The sequence below is a fragment of the Antechinus flavipes genome, chromosome X, assembly GCF_016432865.1.
Source record: "Antechinus flavipes isolate AdamAnt ecotype Samford, QLD, Australia chromosome X, AdamAnt_v2, whole genome shotgun sequence".
NCBI lineage: Eukaryota > Metazoa > Chordata > Mammalia > Dasyuromorphia > Dasyuridae > Antechinus > Antechinus flavipes.
This window is the reverse complement of record NC_067404.1, coordinates 37,319,624-37,338,099: the sequence shown is the minus strand read 5'-3', so window position 1 is coordinate 37,338,099 and position 18,476 is coordinate 37,319,624. Positions and strand designations below refer to the sequence as shown.

Genomic DNA, 18,476 nt, shown 5'->3' with positions numbered 1-18,476 from the left:
TGGATTCCTTGCCATTTCCCAAATCTCCTGCTCTATTTCCTGCATCTCTGCTTTTGAGCAGGCTGTGCCTCCTGCCTGAAACATTCTCCCTCCTTCCCTCTGCCTCTTGGAATCCCTAGCTCCATTCAAACCCTTTCTGACCTCTACAATCATTAGCGTTATCACTCTGCCTCCAAAATTACTTTGTATCTTACATTTAGCATGTGAACTCCCTGAAGGCATCCCCAGTGACTCAAGCGTTTTAGGCACAGAGTAAACTCCCATTATCCTAAATCTGGAGCTTGAAGGGATGCTAGGAGTCATCTAGCCCCAAATCCTTACTTCTACAGATGAGAAAACTGAGGCCCAGAGAGGTTACATGAACAAAAAGGCCATTTTGAGGCAACCACTGTATGGAAAGGCCTGGGGAAAGGGGAAAGGAAAAACCCTTTTTCTTTTTTTCTTCCTCCTGAAAGGGTGGGAAACAACGCTTTTCAGTCATATCTACATAGTAAGTTTACAGAGTTTATAAGATCACAAGTAGCATCAGAAATCTAGGAAGAACAATGAAAAGGGCATGGAATTTGATGTCAGAGAATCTGAACTCAAATCCTAGCTGTGTCACTTATTACCTGTGGGACGTTAGACAAGTCAATTCACTTACATGGGCCTAAGCTTACTCCTCGGTAAAATGAGGAGTTTGAACTGCATGGCCTCTGAAGTTCCTTGCTAACTAGGTGTCTGGGTAGTCCAGGGGCTAGTGAATCTGGCCTGGAGTCAGAGGTGTTTAATAAATGTTTATAGAATTAAATGGCTAATAATCGGAGTAAATGGTGATCTCATAAAATGTTCCCATTAGCTGCCTGTAATATAAGCACTTAGTGCTCACAGTCCATTTCCCCATCAGGTTGCATTATTGAACACTGGGAGGCATTCTCATGGGAAAATAAAATCGGTCCTACCAAATAATAAGAGAATCCCAACAAAGGCAACACGCCTTTCAGATCTCAGATCGAAACGGAGGAAAGTATCCTTAATGTTACTGTGCAAAAGTTAGGCCGCATGGAGCAGTAGAAAAGGTCTTTCTATCAAGGACCTAAGTTCAAATCCCAGCTTTGTGATTTAGAAGTCATGTGATTTCAGGAAAGTCACTTGACTTCGATGGGCCTCAGTTTCCCTTGAACCAGAGAGCCTCCAGAATCCCTTCTAGCTCTAAATGTAGGATCATCATCAATTCCTTGCAGAGACCCCACACTAATGTAAAGGCAGAATTTCAAAAACATAACAGAAAATAAGGCAATGAGGAAAGCCAAGTATATTCATTTTTTTCCCGGAATATAGGATAGGACCTGGGTTACCCTCGGCCCCCAGATCAGGTTAATAAATGTTGGCCCAAGATTTAAATCTGTTGCTTGCAGAGACGTGTGTGTGTGTGTGTGTGTGTGTGTGTGTGTGTGTGTGAGTGTGTGTGTGTTAGACAGACTGACCACATACTGTGAGCCGACCTCACATAACACTGACGTCTTAGAGTTGCTTACCTGCATTTACTTTTCTGTATAAGTCCATACTCTCTCTCCTTAGTCACCTAGCGGCTTCTTTTCAATAGCTTACCTTTATACAGTCAGCTCATGAAGTCAGTGGTCTCCAAACATCTTTGACAGAATACTCCCTTATCAGTAAAAAAAAAACATTTTGAACACTCATCCCTAACATATGTACATTTGCCTATTTATAAATTATACATATATACTTCTGTACAGAGGGGCAGTAGGTGACGTTGTAGTTGACAGATCAGAAAGACTCATCTTCGTAAGTTCAAAGCTGACTTCAGACACTTAATAGCTGTGTGACCCTAGACAAGTCACTTAATCCTGTTTGCCTTTAAAATCAGCTGGAGAAGGAAAAGGCAAACCACTCCTATATCTTTGCCAAGAAAATGCCAAATGGGGTCACAGAGTGTCAGTCACAAATAAAATAAATAACACACACACACACACACACACACACACATACATGTAATTAGATCCATTATAAAACTTGCACAAAAAACAGAACTTAAAAACCAGAAAAATAAGGAGAAAATAAGATGTGATCCTGGAGGGATTAGAGAGCCATTAGAGTGTATTGAGCAGGGGAGTGACATGATGAGACCTGCACTTTAGCAAAGTCATTTCGGCACCTTAGTGGAGGATAAATTGGAGTTGGGGGGGGAGGAACAAAACAGGGGGACCAATTAGGAGCTAATGCAATGGTCCAGGTGATAGGTGATGAGGGATTGAACTAGAGCAGTAGCTGTGTGAGTGGAAAGAAAGGGATACATACATACATACATACATACATATATATATATATATATATATATATATATATATATTATATATATATATATATATATAGTAAATGGAGTTTGAGAAGATATGATTAGATAAATGACTGCCTTTGTACAATGGTTAAGAGTGAAGATCTGAGGATAATAGCAAGATTATGAACACGAGTGATTGGGAGGTTAGTGGTGCCTTCAGCAGTAACAGGAAGGTTTTAAAGGTGAAGTGGCTGGGGAAAAGATAATGGAATGAGATCTGGGATGGAGAACACCACTCATCTATGCCTGCTCATCTTGTGTGACTCACTCTCTCCCACTCAAAACAAAAAAGAGGGAAGTTGAGACTTTTACTCATCAGTCACTGCCTCCGGAGCAGAAAGCCCAAACTCTTGAGTTTTCCTGCCACCATCACAAGATGATCTGGGGAGCAGAAAGGGGAGGGGGAGCTGAAGAAAAATTTCCCAATGGTTTCTCCTTAGTTTCTGCTGTGGATGCCCAGGTTTTGATTTGGTCAAATTTTCCCCAAGTGACCTTTAGTTGGCTTAGAATCAGAAAGGCTGAGGGCTAGATAAATGAAAGAGTGGGTACAGCAGGGGGGCTGTTGGGAGATAAGGCCATAGAGTGATAGGATGTGAACCATCTTCCCACTCTGATTGGTTGATCACAACCAACCCCCATGGGGCAGGCCTAACTGCCACTTTGAAGGCCATGGAATTAAGTCAGTCTGCCTTTACTGAAAGGCCAAAAACATAGTAAAGGGGAGGGGGAAATGGCAGAACCAGCGATCATTAGACACAGCTTCAGTGGTGTGGGAAAATCTAATTACAGACAGGCCACAGGTTCCAGTAGTATTCATCCATTGTCAGGAGAATAAGAGGAATAGTCCCTAGTACATCTGGTGGTCTGCCATTGGAGAATTTGTGGGAAAACAAGGACAAGAGTCAAATAGAATGCACAGAAGATACAAATGGGTTGCAATCAGCATTGCTGAAGAGTGTGCTCATATCAACGAAATCCCACAAGTACCAGTGTGTTAGAAAGTAATGGATAGTTTACCTAGATTTTAGCAAAATGTTTGACAAAAGGTCTCATGTGATTCTTGTGGACAAGATGGAAATATGTGGACAAAATGGTGGTATAGTTTGGTAAATTCAGAACTGCTCATTTCTAGTGAAATCCCAACAGCCATCCTGCTGAATATCGCTAGAAGAGGTCACAACTCTGCTGTTTCAGTAGGTTAGTTAATATTTAAATACTTAAGATGTTCCAGGCACTAAGCTAAACTGGGGATAAAAAGTAAGGGCGGGACAAATGGCCCATGGTGCCAAGGAGTTCACTTTCCGATGGAGAAGAAAACATGTAAACAACTAGATACATAATAAGACATTGATCTTCTAAGTGGAAGAGAAGGAGCTCTCTGAGCAGAGAAGGGACTAGCAGCTGAAGGTGTGTGAAGGTTGAGGAGACGGGAACTGGGAAAGAGACACTGACTTATTTCTGGATTTGCCAAACCATTCCACTGAAGGAAGCCAGGGAAAGGAAGGGGCAGAGGAAAAGAGGAATGGCATCCCCCAGGCAAGGGGAAACAGCCAGGGAAAAAGTTCAGAGATCCGAGATGGAATGGAGTGTAGAAGAACCTGCAAGTGGGCCTTTGAATTCATAGCAAGGAGTAAACCACAGGAAAATTGTAAAGGTAGAAAGGGGCCAGGGCTTTAGGGGCCAAACAAAGAACTTAATATTTTATCCCGAAGCTAAAAATCACCAGAGTTTATCGAGTAGCAGGGCTGACATTTAGGAAAATCATTTTCCTAACTGAGTGGAGGATGGATTAGAGTGGGGAAGAGAATTTAGGCTGAGGGACCAATTGACTGACTTTTGTAATTAGACCAGGCAGGAGGTGATGAAGACCCAAGCTACCATTGTGGTTATATGAACGGAGAAGTTAGAGGGAGAAGAGAGGTCGTTAAGATAGAAATGACAAAACCTGGCAATGCATTGGATGTGTGATGTGAGGAAGAGTGAGGAACTGAGGGTGACATCAAAGGTGTAATCTGCGTAATGGGGAGGATGGTGGTGCTTGTTTGTAATAGGAAATTCCAAAGGGAAAGGGCTTGAAAGTAAAGATATTGAGTTCTGTGCTGGATGTAATATATTTGAGGTGCCCAGAGGATATCCAGTTTGAGATGTTAAAGGGAGATGGGGACGTGTGACTACAGCTCAGGAAAATAAGGCAAGATATTTAAATCTGGGGATCATTTACATAAAGATGTTAATTGAAGCCATGGAGCTAATACCATCAACAAGAAATAAATAATAGAATAAAAAAAATAAGAGAATCTGGGAGCCCAAGGAGACATCTACTGTTAGATGATGTGACATGAATGAAAAACCAGCCAAGGAGACTTAGGTAGGGTGAGAGACAAGGAAAAAGACATTTCACAGAAATCTACAGAAGAGATAGTAACTGAAAAGAAAGATGATGAGTGGTGTCAAATGTGGCAGAGAGCTTATGATGGCTGAAGAATGAGAAAAAGTCATTGGATTTGACAATTAAGAGATCGTGATTAAGTTTTGAGAGGGCAGTTTTAGTTGAATGATGAGGTCGGAAGCCAAGTCTGGAGCAGGGGTGGGGATGTTCATTCTGGGGGCCATATAAGGCCCACAAAATCATTTGGTCTGTTTGGCCCTGTCAAGGCAGGAGATGATGAGCTGAAAGCTAGGTATGGCAGCCTCCCACTGCTTGAATTTTTAAGTTGATAATTTAATATGGCCTGTGAATGATGTTACAAATATCTGCTCTAGATCTGCTCCAGAGGCAAGTGAGATGAGAGGATGGGAGAACCTGGTCGCAAAAGACTCACTCAGAAAGCTTAGCTATGAAAAGATAAAGGATCAGAGACCAAAAGGATCAAAAAAAGAGACAGGATAAAAACTATGAGAGATTTAAAGTATGGGGGAGACGTGGACACATCTGTAGGTACAGAAGGATCCAGTAGATAAGTAGACACTGGAGATAAGAGAGAATGGGAATGTAGGGGACAATTTTCTGGAGAAGGTAGGAGAAGGTGGGATTTCAGTAGAGGCTTTGACAAGGAGAAGGGTCAACTCTTCACCAGTCCCCAGAATGAGGGAGATAGTTGAATCAGATGAAGAATAGCATGTCAGATGAAGAAGAGAGAGCTCTCGGTAAATGGTCTCATTTTTTTCAGCGAAGGTCCTCAGGCAAAATTCTCAGGTGAGTTAGTGGAAAGGAGAAATCGACATGAGAGGCTCGAGAAGATATGTGAAGGTTTGGAACAGCTGGTGTAGAGAGTGGTGAGCAGATCAATTAAAGAGGAATAGAAGGTTTGCCTTGTGGCAAGCAAATCAATTAAAGAGGAATAGAAGGTCCCAGGTAAGATTAGATAAGATCAATTCGTACTAAATCCAGTCATCCAACTTTCATGATTTCCTCTGGTTCCAGTAAGCAGCAAGTGGATATGATGGTCGAGATAATCAAGGGTTGAGGTTTGGCAAAGAGTAATCATTCAATGTTGGGAAGTGAGGGTAGAAAATAATGTAGTGGTAAATTGGGTCACCAAGGAGTTGAGGTAAGGAAGGGAGGGGAGTGTAGCCAGACACTGAATTCGATGAGAAAAACAGGGGAGAGGGGAGGTCCCCTATACAAGTCACACAACTAGTGGGTACCAGAGATGGGACTAGAACCTGGATGTCTCTGGCTTCAAGACTGGTCCCTCTACTAAATCATATTTCTTCTCTAGAGAAAATAATGGCATCCGCCTTGCCAATGACACACAGTCATTGAAGTGGTACCATGGAGAGCACTCTGAACCTGGGATCAGAAAGACCTGTAGTCTCAGACATTTAATAACAAATCATTTAACTTCTGTCTGCTTCAACTTCTTCAACTGCAAAAGTGGGTTAATAAAAAGAATAAAATAGCACCTACTCAGAGGTATTTCAAAGTTCAAATGAGATAATATTTATGGCATTTTACACAGTGTCTGGCACACAGTAGGCATTTAATAAGTGATCATTCCTTTCTTCTTCCCCATTCCCATGCCTAAATGAAACCTCTCCCTCCAAAGAAATAAGTTGCTTTTATGAATGACAGGTGGTGGCTGCAGAAGTGAGTTTGAAGGGTGTCATCAGGAAAATCAGCGCCTGGGAAATGGGAAGTGGGTCAGTCACATAGAGAGAGTGAGAGCGTAACAGATGGACAGTCTGTGTACCCCTGTGTACCTAGAAAATGTCAAGAGAAAGCTAAAAACTACCTTTCTCCCAACCAGGTACAGTGTACTCCCTGGGGAGAACCTCTTAGAGGAAGGTTATTAGAGTCGCACAGAAAAAGCAGGTGTGATTGGGTTTCTATTAGAATGAATAGAAGGAACCACAAATCAAGGGGATAGTGGTTCCAGGGGCGTCGTGGATTGGAGATGTCACCATTGAGGAACAGGCAATGAATGAGGGGCATACAATCAATATTTTACTAAACAGAAATAAAACTGGTAGTTATGAATACATTTATTTAAGCTTTTGATTTTCAAAGAGAATTAACAGTTTTAATAAGTGCAAATTAACAGAATTTGAGTTTCAAAATTAGAGTGATTTTGCTACTATGAGTTACAACTAGAATCTTGTCAGATTTCAATACTGTGGTTGCATTTGTAAACACACACACACACACACACAAAAACAAATAATAAGTGTGTAGAATGAAAACTTTTAAAATATTAGAACAGAAATGTTTATCTATAGAACCTAAATACCCTAAACAATACCCTAAAAATCAAACAGTTACATTGACGACTATGGGAGCCAAAAAGACCCCCATGTTTTCCACACAAAAGTGTTAAATGCTAAGAAATACTGTTCTTTCAGCAATATATTATCTATTAAGTTTGTCCTCTCACTATATAGGACTGGCACACATGACAAATTAATTGCAAATCTAGTATTTAGATTCAATCTGTAGGGAAATTTAAAATATACCAACATATTCATGAATGATTTTAAAATTGTCCATGATGTACTGCAGCAACTGGACAATGTGAGAAAATATCAAATTTCCAGATCTCTGATTAAAATCTAACTGATTTGTTATACCATTAGTACAACCTCACAGGACTGGCCTATGGTGTTAAATAGAATAGAGAAAAGAATAGTACTGTGCCACAGTATTCCGGTGTCACCGAAATGCTTGACAATCCCTTCATACAGAAACAATCGCAGAAAAAAGTGCACTTTTTATCATACAACTCTGAAATCATGGCTCAGAAAAACAGTTGCCAAACAGTCACCTTCCAAACTATGATAGAAAACTTTTAAGGCAAGTCAGATGGCTCACATTCACTACCACACGCACACTACTGTCCCCTAGGATTTCAAAACAGGAAATTGTATTCTTACAGACTGAAAAAAGTGTGTGTTACCAAGAAAAGGGGAAAATCTCGAAGAAATACAGCACACATTGTGAAAAAACATTTATTAGGATAGTGCTTTTGTTTTCTTTCCAAAATTTAAAAGGAGGTAAAGATGCTGAAAAGGATATCTCTAGCATATATGTATGTGAGAATAGCTATGGCACACTTCCCAAAGTCACAAGTCAGCAAACATAACCCTTACCACTTCCATTTGGCCTTGGAACTTTGGGGAGTCTGAATGCTGATCTCATAACCTCGGGTGGTTCAAATTGCAAAAAGAGGTGCTTTTGTGAACTACTTAATTATGTTTAAGTTTGTACTGCTGAGAACTATTTGATTAATGCTTGGTTGGTTTGCTATATTATAGCCACAGAGTGAGAAGAGACAAGTACATTTTTTCAAGAAAAAGTAAGACAGAGGAACAACCATCTGCTCTTTTCTCTTTGGTCAAGCAAAAAGTACCAGCTACCCTTCCCCCAAGTGTCTAAATAGAGAAACAGAGATGGTTTTCAATGAGTGAAGGTTAGATTGAATTGATGTCCAATTTGGGAGGTGGAGTCTAGAATGGATGTTCTTAGAAGAATAAAAAGAAGCCTGCATTTCCTCCCTTGGTTCTGATGGAGAAATGGAGGTAATTCCTAAGAGCACTGCTACCCAGTGTTAAAATATCCATCTTAGGATGGATGAAGTTGAGGCAGTGAGTACCATGGACAGGGCAGGGTGCTTACCATTATCACTGTGCTATTTTTTTTCCCTCAGTAATATCACTGAGGGGGAACTGTTAGTTCTTGCCTGCAAATGGAGTGTCCAAATGTAAGGGGGAGGGGGAAACTCCCTTATTTCAAAGGGGATTTATCATTCTTATTTTACTCAAAGCAGCGTCTACAAAGTAACGAAGCATGATGTTATTATTTTCCTTCCCAGAATGCCTTCTGCCACAGAAACCTTCCAAATGTATAGTCAGTTGACATCCGTCATCGTTATTTAATGGCATCTATTTGATGACACAAAGACTGGGAAGCAAAATAAACAGAATGCCTCTCTCTCAAGCCCAGATTTCATAGATGCTTTGCCAAGAATGCTGTATGCATGGAGATCACATTTAAGGCCTGGAATTAACCTTGTTAAAGTGCAGATATTCTATGATCACATAAAGTCTACAAACAGTAATATTCTAATGACTTTTTTTTAAAAACACAATTTTAAAAATATCCCACCCACCTCCTAGCACATGCATTAGAAAAAGCTTTTTATTCTAACATTTCAATACTCAGCAAATGGTCAGGTACAATGTCTTGTGAGGCTGGACAGCCTGATCAAGACCACATGATACAATTTCATTCTACCATGGTCCACTGAAGAGGGTTGATTTTCAATCAACTGATTTGGCTATGGAATTTGAAAATGCACCTTATCTTTAATTATTAAAAATAATAGCCGGCATTTCTATTGCACTTAAAAGTTGGCAAAGTACTTTACAAACATACTCCCACCTGATCCTCACAGCAATCTTGTGAGGAAAATATTACAGTTATTGGTATTCCCATCTCACAGATGAGGAAGCTGAGGCTCAGAGTGGTAAAAATGACTCACCCAGAACCTCATGGTGAGCAAGCATCAGAGGCAGGATTTGAAACCAAAGTCTCCTCTGTTTCCAAGTCTGGCTCTCTAGCCACTTTCTTACACTGCCTTCCAAATAATAACCAATATGTCATTGTGTGTGGTGGATCTGATTGGTTACTCCTGGTGGGCAGAGGCCATGTCCTCTGCAGTCAATCTTCAAGTAAAGAAAGGTGCTTATTAACTGCTCAGAAAATAATGATCACCACCAGGATGCTCGGATTGTTGCAAAAGGTTCAATTTTCTACAACATATTGGTGGAGGGGAGCAATGTTTCCACTATTAAATTGAGGGGTGGAAGATAAATATGAGAAATCATGTAGTCCGACCCCCTCATTTTACACTTGAGGAAACTGAGGCTCAGAAATGTTAAGTGACTTGAATCGGGTTCCTTGGGTAGTAAAGTGGCACAGGGAAGATTTAAAACCAGGGACCACAGATACAAATCCATTACTCTCGTAACCATACTATTCTACCTGCCATTAATCCGATTGTGATTGCAATGGAAACTAATTATGGTTAGCAAAAAATAATGTTTCCCAAAGTACATGGAAGCTTAAAATCAAGGATTTGTCTTAGCAAATTAAGCCCTTTTCTGCATGCATGGGCCCTAAGTGGATTTACATTTCTTTGTTAGCAAGCGCTTCATAAAACAAAACAAAAAAAGGTGTTCATGTGCCTTCAAAGCTACTGTGATTAGTTATGGTGATGAATGGGGTGAAATAAAAACCTATCACGTGTTTCATTTCTGAGACCCTGCATTGAATTGGGCCAAAAATTAATGTAATTAATTTTCTCCTGAGTTCAAGATCAGGACTTATGACTCTTTTCATATGTTTAAAATGCTGGTGTTATGGAAAAGGCAACTCTGATTCTTTCTATTCAAGATGAATGGTCTCCACCCCATGAAGGTCACATGAGAAAAGGAACAAATGCTTGTGACCTGAACACAGAAGTGTTCACCCATCTTGCACTGGCAGTCCATGGTTTTATTCTTTGTCAAAACTGTATTGCTTAATTAAAAGCTGGTTGAAGCACGCTGATCTAAATGGCTGGAAAAACACGAATTTCGATCGCTGTTCTGTTTGCCAAGACACAAGCATCCTCTCTTCTTCCCTCCTCTCTTCAAGCAGAGAGCAGGTCAAACTGGGATCCATACACCTGTCTTGCCCAGTGCTGGAGTCCACAGCAGCAGTGGATTTGGGGGCAATTGACTCATATAAAAAGCATTTGTTTTGAGGTGGGGAGGTAAGAAGGGAAAGGTGGGCCCAACACCACACCCAAAGGGTGCATTCTGCTCTAGCTGGTGGAAACTGAGAAAGGTAAAAAACAAAGTCTTGGATTCAGCCTGTGGCGTAGTCTTGAAATGCATCTGACGCCCTCTTTTCAGTTTTCTAAATTACACAAATGAAATACATACAATTCAGACGTTGCATTGAACATGTGTCTTTTAAGCAAGAAGACACTGCATCTAAGGGACCTATGACAAACTCACTATTTAGTCTTAATGCCTTGATCTGCGCCTTATGCAAACTTAGACCCAGCCTAGTTGAAATCCAACATTGGAGGAGCTACTGTTAGAATGCCCATTTATTGGGAAAGGGTGTTCCTTGGCAAGGAACTCTAAGAGCTATGTGAGGCTGGTGATTTGATTCAGTTTGAGGCCATTACAAAGCCTTACCCTACGGACTATGGGAGGGAACTAAGGCTCTCACTTACAAGGAAATATGCTTATTCCTTCCAGTGGTATATAGACCATACATGACTTACTTGCTCCAGGGAAGGTTTACAAGTAAATGAGTGTACAGGAAAAAAAATTTATGTCATGGAGGACTATCACCCATACACACACACACACACACACACACACACACACACACACACACACAGAAGGGCAGCTACACCCCTATTCAGATCATTAAGTTTAGGTGGATAAATTTAGACTCATAGAATTAGAGTTAAAGTAACCTCAAAGGCAAACTCTACCCCCATCTTACAGATGAGGTAACTGAGGTCTACAGAGCCAAGTGATTTATCTGAACTGACTTAGGTAGTAAGTGGCAGAGTCAGAATTTGAACCCACATCTTTGAAATTCAAATCCCACATTTCCTTTGGTTCATTCTGCTTTTCCTCAAAGATAGCAGTCACAAATTAGATATAAATGTGTATGTCCCTACTATGACTTCAGCAGGACGTGGGAGTGGCAATGAATAATATGAGAAAAGAGCACTCCTGGTGCTTCTCGGACAGAGGGGAAACATTTCTAGGCATGAGATTCTCAGAGGGTCAGGTCACACCTAAAATATCTACCACTTCTTTCTTGAAGGTTCCCTCAACAAGACAAAATGTCTCATGTTCTGAAGCTCTTTCAAGCACAGCAACTCTGGGGAAGGTGGGAAGTTTGGCTTTCAAAAGGAAAAAACAAATCTGATATGAAAACTATCAAAGAAAAAAAAAAGCTCCCAATCCCCAATCCTTCAACCCAACTCACACATTGGCAAATATACTTCTAAGGGCCGAGCTGGTCCTCCTGTACGCCTAATTGACATGCAGTCTGACATAGACTAGTTCCATTTATGATGTGGCCTTAAAAGCAGCTAACAGTTCAACTCATATAATACCTTTAGCTTTGGCCTTCCGAGCCCTACTGTGCCAGATTACACTCTGTGAACTGTTCCCCGGATTCACAACTTCTTTTCTTCTGTTTGGATTTTTCATCGACCTTTAAATAATAAATGAATTAATGGCCAACAAAAGTAAACGTGTGCCAATTAAGAACCTAAACATGGAATATGGCTGCGCAAATGTTCACCCCGCAACCCGGACCCTTTTCAAAGCTTCGGCAAGTGTACGCTCAGTGGCAAGTTGACCTTTGACAGAGGAAATACTTAGATCTGGAATGCCTATTTGTAATGGTCCTTATTACTTACTTGACTAGTTCATGGTCTCTTTGGGACACAGCACCTAGTTAATAGAGGACTCCAGTTCAAATGAACAACTCCATCAAGACCACATGTTCTTGGGGTCTGCACAAAAGCATCAGAATTCTGTCTCCAAGTATGAAAGGTTCATAGGGCTCCCCCTCTGAACATTCATCAAGATCACAAAATCATCGACTTTGTCAGCAGGCTGTGGTGTCCTACCCATCTCGTATTGTTTTATGCTAAAAACTAGGTCCTTGACCAAAATACCTCAGTAATGAGCGCAACATAAAATCCGGCTGAGGGGAGTAGACAGGATGTCTGTACTGAGTCAATATTCAGAGCTGACAGCATGGGAACGGTGGCTTATCGGGAGAAGCTCCAAGCAGAACTTAAAGCGAATCAACGTAACATATCACGGCTAGCGGTCAGCCCAGAAGCCTCAGTCAACATAGCCGGATGGTGGGGGAAGAAGACAAAGGGAACATGGACTCGTTGCAAACCGGCTTTCAAAGATCCTTGCCCAGGTCTCTGCCAAGCACACTCTTTTTCAACTGCCGGGAGAGGTCACCCTCAACACCAGGCACGTGCTCAGACAGAGAAAATCAATCCCATCCCTGATAAGAAACATGACTCCTTTGCTTCTTAGCGTGTGAGGCACCGAAAAAAGGTTGACAAAGGACTAGTGTAAGCAAAAAGGGTAACTCTGTACCAATGTCCCCTAGCAAGAAGGAAGGAAAAGCATTTGAGGTGTGACACCTACCCTTCTGCCCCACCATTCTCACGTAGGAGTGAACGGGCATCCCCAATTTTAACCAGCTGATGATTCCATTCTTTCTTCTTACATCCTGAAAGGACTTTACAGTTTCTTGGAGACTGGAAAGTTGTTTGGAGAAAGTGTGTTATGGACAAATTCCGTGGCTATCACTTGACACAATTACATTCTCTGTGACATCATAAGTTAGAGCGAGAAGCTGGAGTGGGAGGTATTAGATTGGCAGGAGTAAAGGGAGAGACACTGATGGTCACAAAGCAGAAGGAAGAAAGGCGTAGCATCAAGAATACATTTTTTATTTGAATAGCAATTCTCCTTTAGCCAGAGACAGAAAAGAATAGAACAACTAAATTCTGAATTACATCATTTCTAAGAATAAACTTTGGAAACATTTTCACTTTTTTATTTTAAAAGACTGCACTGGTAAACCGATCTCATGAAAAATTCCTTTTGGCACATATGAAAGGCAACGACTGTGGACGATAAATTTACGAACCGAGAGGACTCTTGGGCTTTGCCCGCTACTACACAAGCCTACATGAGAGGGTCCCATCAAAAAAGTTTCCAAAAGCACAACAGCCTTCCCTGCTCAACCTTAGCTGTTTGTTAACATGATTTCATAAGGAACCCATCCATACAGTAAACACTCCAAGGCACACTGACTGCACTGAGCTCAAGAGTGGACAGGGAACAGAAACAAAATATGGTTTGCAAGGGCACATCAATAGGAGAATTCATTTGGCAAAAGCCCTCAGATACTGTGATCACTTCAAAGTACGACCCCAAAATTCAAATACAGAAAAAAACACACAAGAATCTCTCAGTCAATGATCATCTTATCCACAGAAATGAGACTGAAAACAACATCCACAACAAGAGCAGGGCTGCAAATCTCTTGAAAAATAGGTTTTCCAGACAGGCTCAACAGCACAAAGTAGAGAGCTAAGGGTTAATCCGCATAGAGGTTGCACCAAAGTAAGGCACCTATGAAACCAAGGCACAATGGCAGAACCTCTACAGACAAGCTTGGCACCCAGATCAGGGTCAACAGCACCAGCTCTTCACTGGCCACTGCTTAGACCAGTGGCATGGAGAACTCAGAAAGACAGGTAATCCCCAAAGTCAATTAGATTTTACCTTTGAAATTCATCATCTTACTCCCCTTGCAGAGTTTCAACCTTGGGGAACCAGGCTTAACAGTTATTTGTGCCCAGCCAGTGAGGGCTCAAGGTATGCAATCGGGGGGATATGCTGCAGAGGGAGAGAGTAGACCCAAACGGTGGCCACAGGTCATCCCAACTGGACAGATAACCTTTGCACATCTCATTAGGAATTGATAGCCAGGCCTCTGAATTCCCCCATTTGTAAGCAAGAAAGGGTAAAGAGAAGAAAAGCACTGTCTTGCTTGTGTTCTAATAAACTGCTACTGACAATGCTTTTTTAGCATTTTACAATATTCCACATCAGGATTTATGACTTGCCATAAAATGTTAACCAATCGTGAGATATCGGTTTCCCTTGCAGACACTGTGGCTGAGACAATGCCGAAGTTAAAAAGGCTTGTCAGTTCTGATTTCTCCATGTGTCGATTATCTGTGGCCAACTTCCCTGTGATGCTCTGCACACATTTGAGCTTCATATCACCACCACCCTCTCCTACCCCAGTCACTTGGTGTTGGCTCACAAAATGCTGATTCTTTTAAATGTCACTTTCAATCAAGAAAGCCTTTGGAAGGACATGAGGCTGAAAATCCCAAATAGAAAGCTGTAGGTGGGTCTATAATACATCCCCAAGTTTAAGAGAAACATCTATGCCATCATCTCCTTTTCTTCAACCTAAAAAGTATCACACCAGGTTGGTCCCATCACCATCCTGAAAGGGTCCTTCCTAGACTGTCCCTTTTCTCTGCCCTCCCGACTAAAGTTTAGAATGCTCTCTTCCTCTTCTTCTCGCCATCCCTGACTCTCTTCAAGGCTCAGTTAAAGTCCCAACCTCCACATGAGGGCATAGGTTAACTTGTATTTTACAGACATATATACATTACACCCCCCCCAGGAGAATGTACACTCCTGGAGGTTAAATGCCGTTTCATTTTTGGTCTCTGTGTCCCTGGTACACAATCCACAAACATTTAGTAAGCACTTATTTACATGTACATGTATAATGCTAGCACCTGGGGATAAAAACACCAAAATGAAATAGTCATTACCCTCAAAGAGCTTATATTCGAAGGACATCGTGGCTCATGGTAGCCACACCATCGACACGGTAAAATGAGGGAATGGTGACCGTACTTTGCACTGCTGACTTCAGAAGGTTAGGGTTATTCCCCTCATAAGAGCCCCAATCCCATCCCAATGGCCCATTATCTATCAGCCAAGGATATATCCTACCGGGGTGATGGACTCCAGATATTTGCTGTCTTGTTGTAGAACGTATTCTTTTGGACTGACTCTTTAAACTGAAAGCACTGTACAAGACAGGCAGTGTTGCAAAGTAGCTAATGTGCTGGCCCTCGAGTCAGGGAGTTCTGAGATCTGTCACCATCTCTGACCTTGTTAGCTGCATGGCCCTGAGCAGGTAACATCACTTTTCTGAATTTCATTTTCCTGGTCTTTAAAAGAGGGGAAATAGCACCTACCCTTCCGGGATGGTTGTAATGCCCAAACGAGAGAAGAGAAATGCCAAATATCATAACTATTATCCTCTGGTTCAATCCCTTAATTTTACAGTTCGGATTCTGGGAGGAAGAGCATGTGAGCCAAGTGTTGAAGGAAGGAGTTTCAACAGGCCGAGATTTGGAGACAGAGCATTGTAGACGACTCGATGGAAGGAACCCTGGACTGTGATTCAGCATAATGATGTAGTTCTAATGGTTGGGAATTTGGGATGTTCAGTTTATCAAAATCCTTCCTCAGTACATTTATCTGGAGACAGACCTTGTTAATCCATCCCATTCCTACCCTGTATAGTTTTATTGTGGTTGAACATGATAAAACATTTATTGATATGTTATTTGAGAGCCAACACTCTGGAGTCCCAGTGGTAGCTTTGATCTACTGATAAGACAAAAGGCAATTATTTGTAAAGCTTAAGTAGATTCATTTGGTCTCAGCTTCTACCTCCCTTGTCTAGTTAGAAAAGAGCAGTAGAGCTTACCAAATGATAACAACTGGCCAATTCCAAGTGACCTGGGATAGTGTACTCAGTGGACAGACCTGAAATTCTATAACATTGATATGGTCAACCTCAGGGGGAGTTCTCTATACAGAGACAAAGTAGGATCACACATGGGGTACTTCCACGCAGTTAACAATACAATCGGTTTCACATTGTCTGCATGGGGTATGCCTAATGAACTCAATGATATAGAGAAATCCCTCACCAAGGTTGGCCCCCGTTTTCTCACTTAACGTGGCCTCAACATCTTTTATTTCAACGTATCATCACTAACCAATTGGCTCCCATCTTCCTCCTCTGTGTCTGAACAAGCCAACAGGAAGCTACTGTTGACCCATTCCTCCAGGTTGTCCCTGAGTTCCGCAGTCAGTGAAGTCCCTGAGGAACCTGAAAGAGAAATACAAAAAAACTGAAGCTTCTGACTTCTGTCTTGCTTCTGTTGTGAGTCGCCATTTTATATACAAGCACTGAGCTAGGAAGCTTTCTTAGTATAAGCCGAGAACCTTTTTATGGCAAAACTTTGAATGTGAATTCCACAAATTTGGCCTGGCTGGTTGATGTTGCAACTAGTCACATTAATGGTTTGTTAAGAGAATCCAGCATTTAAAAGGCATTTTATAGGAGGAAGCTGAACTTCCCTAAGGGGTCATGACATTTATCAGCACTTTAGATGGCACAAGCTTATCTGCAGACAATGAATGGCCAGCTGAAGATGATTCTTATGTATTCATTAAAGCAGGCTGAGTAGGATATCTTCATGGGAGAAAATATTACTCGGGCTCAGTCACCAGAAATAGAAGCTTGAACACATGATAGTTGTCTTCAAAGGCTTGGAAGGCTAGCATGTGGAACAGAGACTGGCCTTGCTGTTTGGCAGAGGGCAGAACAGGAGCCATGGAGGGAAATCACAGAAAGGCAGATCCAGGCTGGAGGGCAGGAAAAATTTTCTAACAATGAATGCTAGTCCAAAGAGAAACTTGGGCTGCCTCAGGGAGTAATTAGACGTCTCCTCAGTGAAGGAGAGGCTGGATGGTCACTGCTCAGAGACAGTCTACAGAGGGGGTTTGGGTTCAGCTTTCATGGCCTCTGGGATCCCTTCCAACTCTGACATTCTGCGAATGACTGGCATGGCCTTCAGCCCTCTCTGAAGGATCATCACAAAAAAGAGTGATTAGATTTGCTTGGCCTCCAAAAGCAGAACTAAAATGGATGGGAGAAAGCTGAAAAATCAGGCAAATTTAGGCCAAGTTTAGTTTGATTCGAGTGAAAATAGCTTAACAATTCCAGCTAACCAAAAGCCACGTTGATCTTGGGGAAAGGAATGAGTTCCCATTCATGAGCAGTCTGCAAACAAAGATTGGATGACCATTCATCAGCATTTTGGGGGCAGAATTCTTGTCTAGGAAAGTCCATTCCTAGATTCTGTTTGATTCTAAATAAAATAATTTCACTACCTTTCTCTAAATCAATTTATTGTAAAATTGAATCTTTCTACTCATTCCCACTGGCATCCCCCTCTCTATTAATTAGTCCAAATGATGCTTTATGAACTTTTTCATCACTTAGGCAGATTTATTTAGTTTCTAGAAAACTATAAGGAAAGGGGCCCTGATTGAGGGGAGAAAGGACCGCAAGAGAAAAGTTTGTGAGCTCATAAATATATTCTTCGCGCTTTGCTACACGATCTCTATATTATCGCCTGATGCTCTAGCCCTAAATCAGTGATGAACTCAGTTCACATCATAAACATTATGGTCTTGGACAAGTAGAGCGATTCTCCAGAGAAATACCTGGAGACTCAGACCTGCCCAGACCCGGCTTGTCTTTGGGAATGAAGGAGATGAAGCTTACACATACTTTTTCTTGTTTTAGTCTGAGATGACAGCGTCAAACTGTCTGCTGTCCCAGGACTGGTGCGATCAGATTCGTTTTCTTCAGAGCTTATGGAGACTCGCTGCTGCATTCTGAAATATTCACCATGTGAAAATGATTGATCAATTGGAAATTTAATTCAATGCAACAATATCCCATAAGGCACATCTCATAGGAGAAAGAAGCACTGTTCTGGTTCCAAGGAGTATGAGGAACAAAAAAAAAAAAAAAAAGCCCCTGCCTTCAAGGAAGTTAAAAGCTATAAGGCCATTTGGAAAGGCGGTTTAACAACCCCAGTATGTATCTGCTTAGATATCACTTCATGAGAACAGTGTCAGAAATCCATTTGACTGAAGCTAGTGCTTCCGATTTGGATTTCTG

General features: G+C 41.5%; 1 protein-coding gene across 1 annotated transcript in view; it reads right to left on the bottom strand.

Moving 5' to 3' along the window:
• Nucleotides 1–7,772: 7,772 nt before the first annotated feature.
• Nucleotides 7,773–18,476, bottom strand: part of MCF2 (MCF.2 cell line derived transforming sequence) — a 136,225-nt gene continuing 125,521 nt past the window's right edge. Inside the window, exons 29-33 of the mRNA XM_051969150.1 lie at nt 18,081–18,187; nt 16,498–16,610; nt 13,031–13,143; nt 11,968–12,068; nt 7,773–10,739 (exon numbers count right to left, since the gene is read on the bottom strand). Coding sequence (XP_051825110.1) covers nt 10,732–10,739; nt 11,968–12,068; nt 13,031–13,143; nt 16,498–16,610; nt 18,081–18,187 — 442 coding nt within the window. The 3' untranslated portion in view covers nt 7,773–10,731. The remainder of the gene's footprint in view (nt 10,740–11,967; nt 12,069–13,030; nt 13,144–16,497; nt 16,611–18,080; nt 18,188–18,476) is intronic.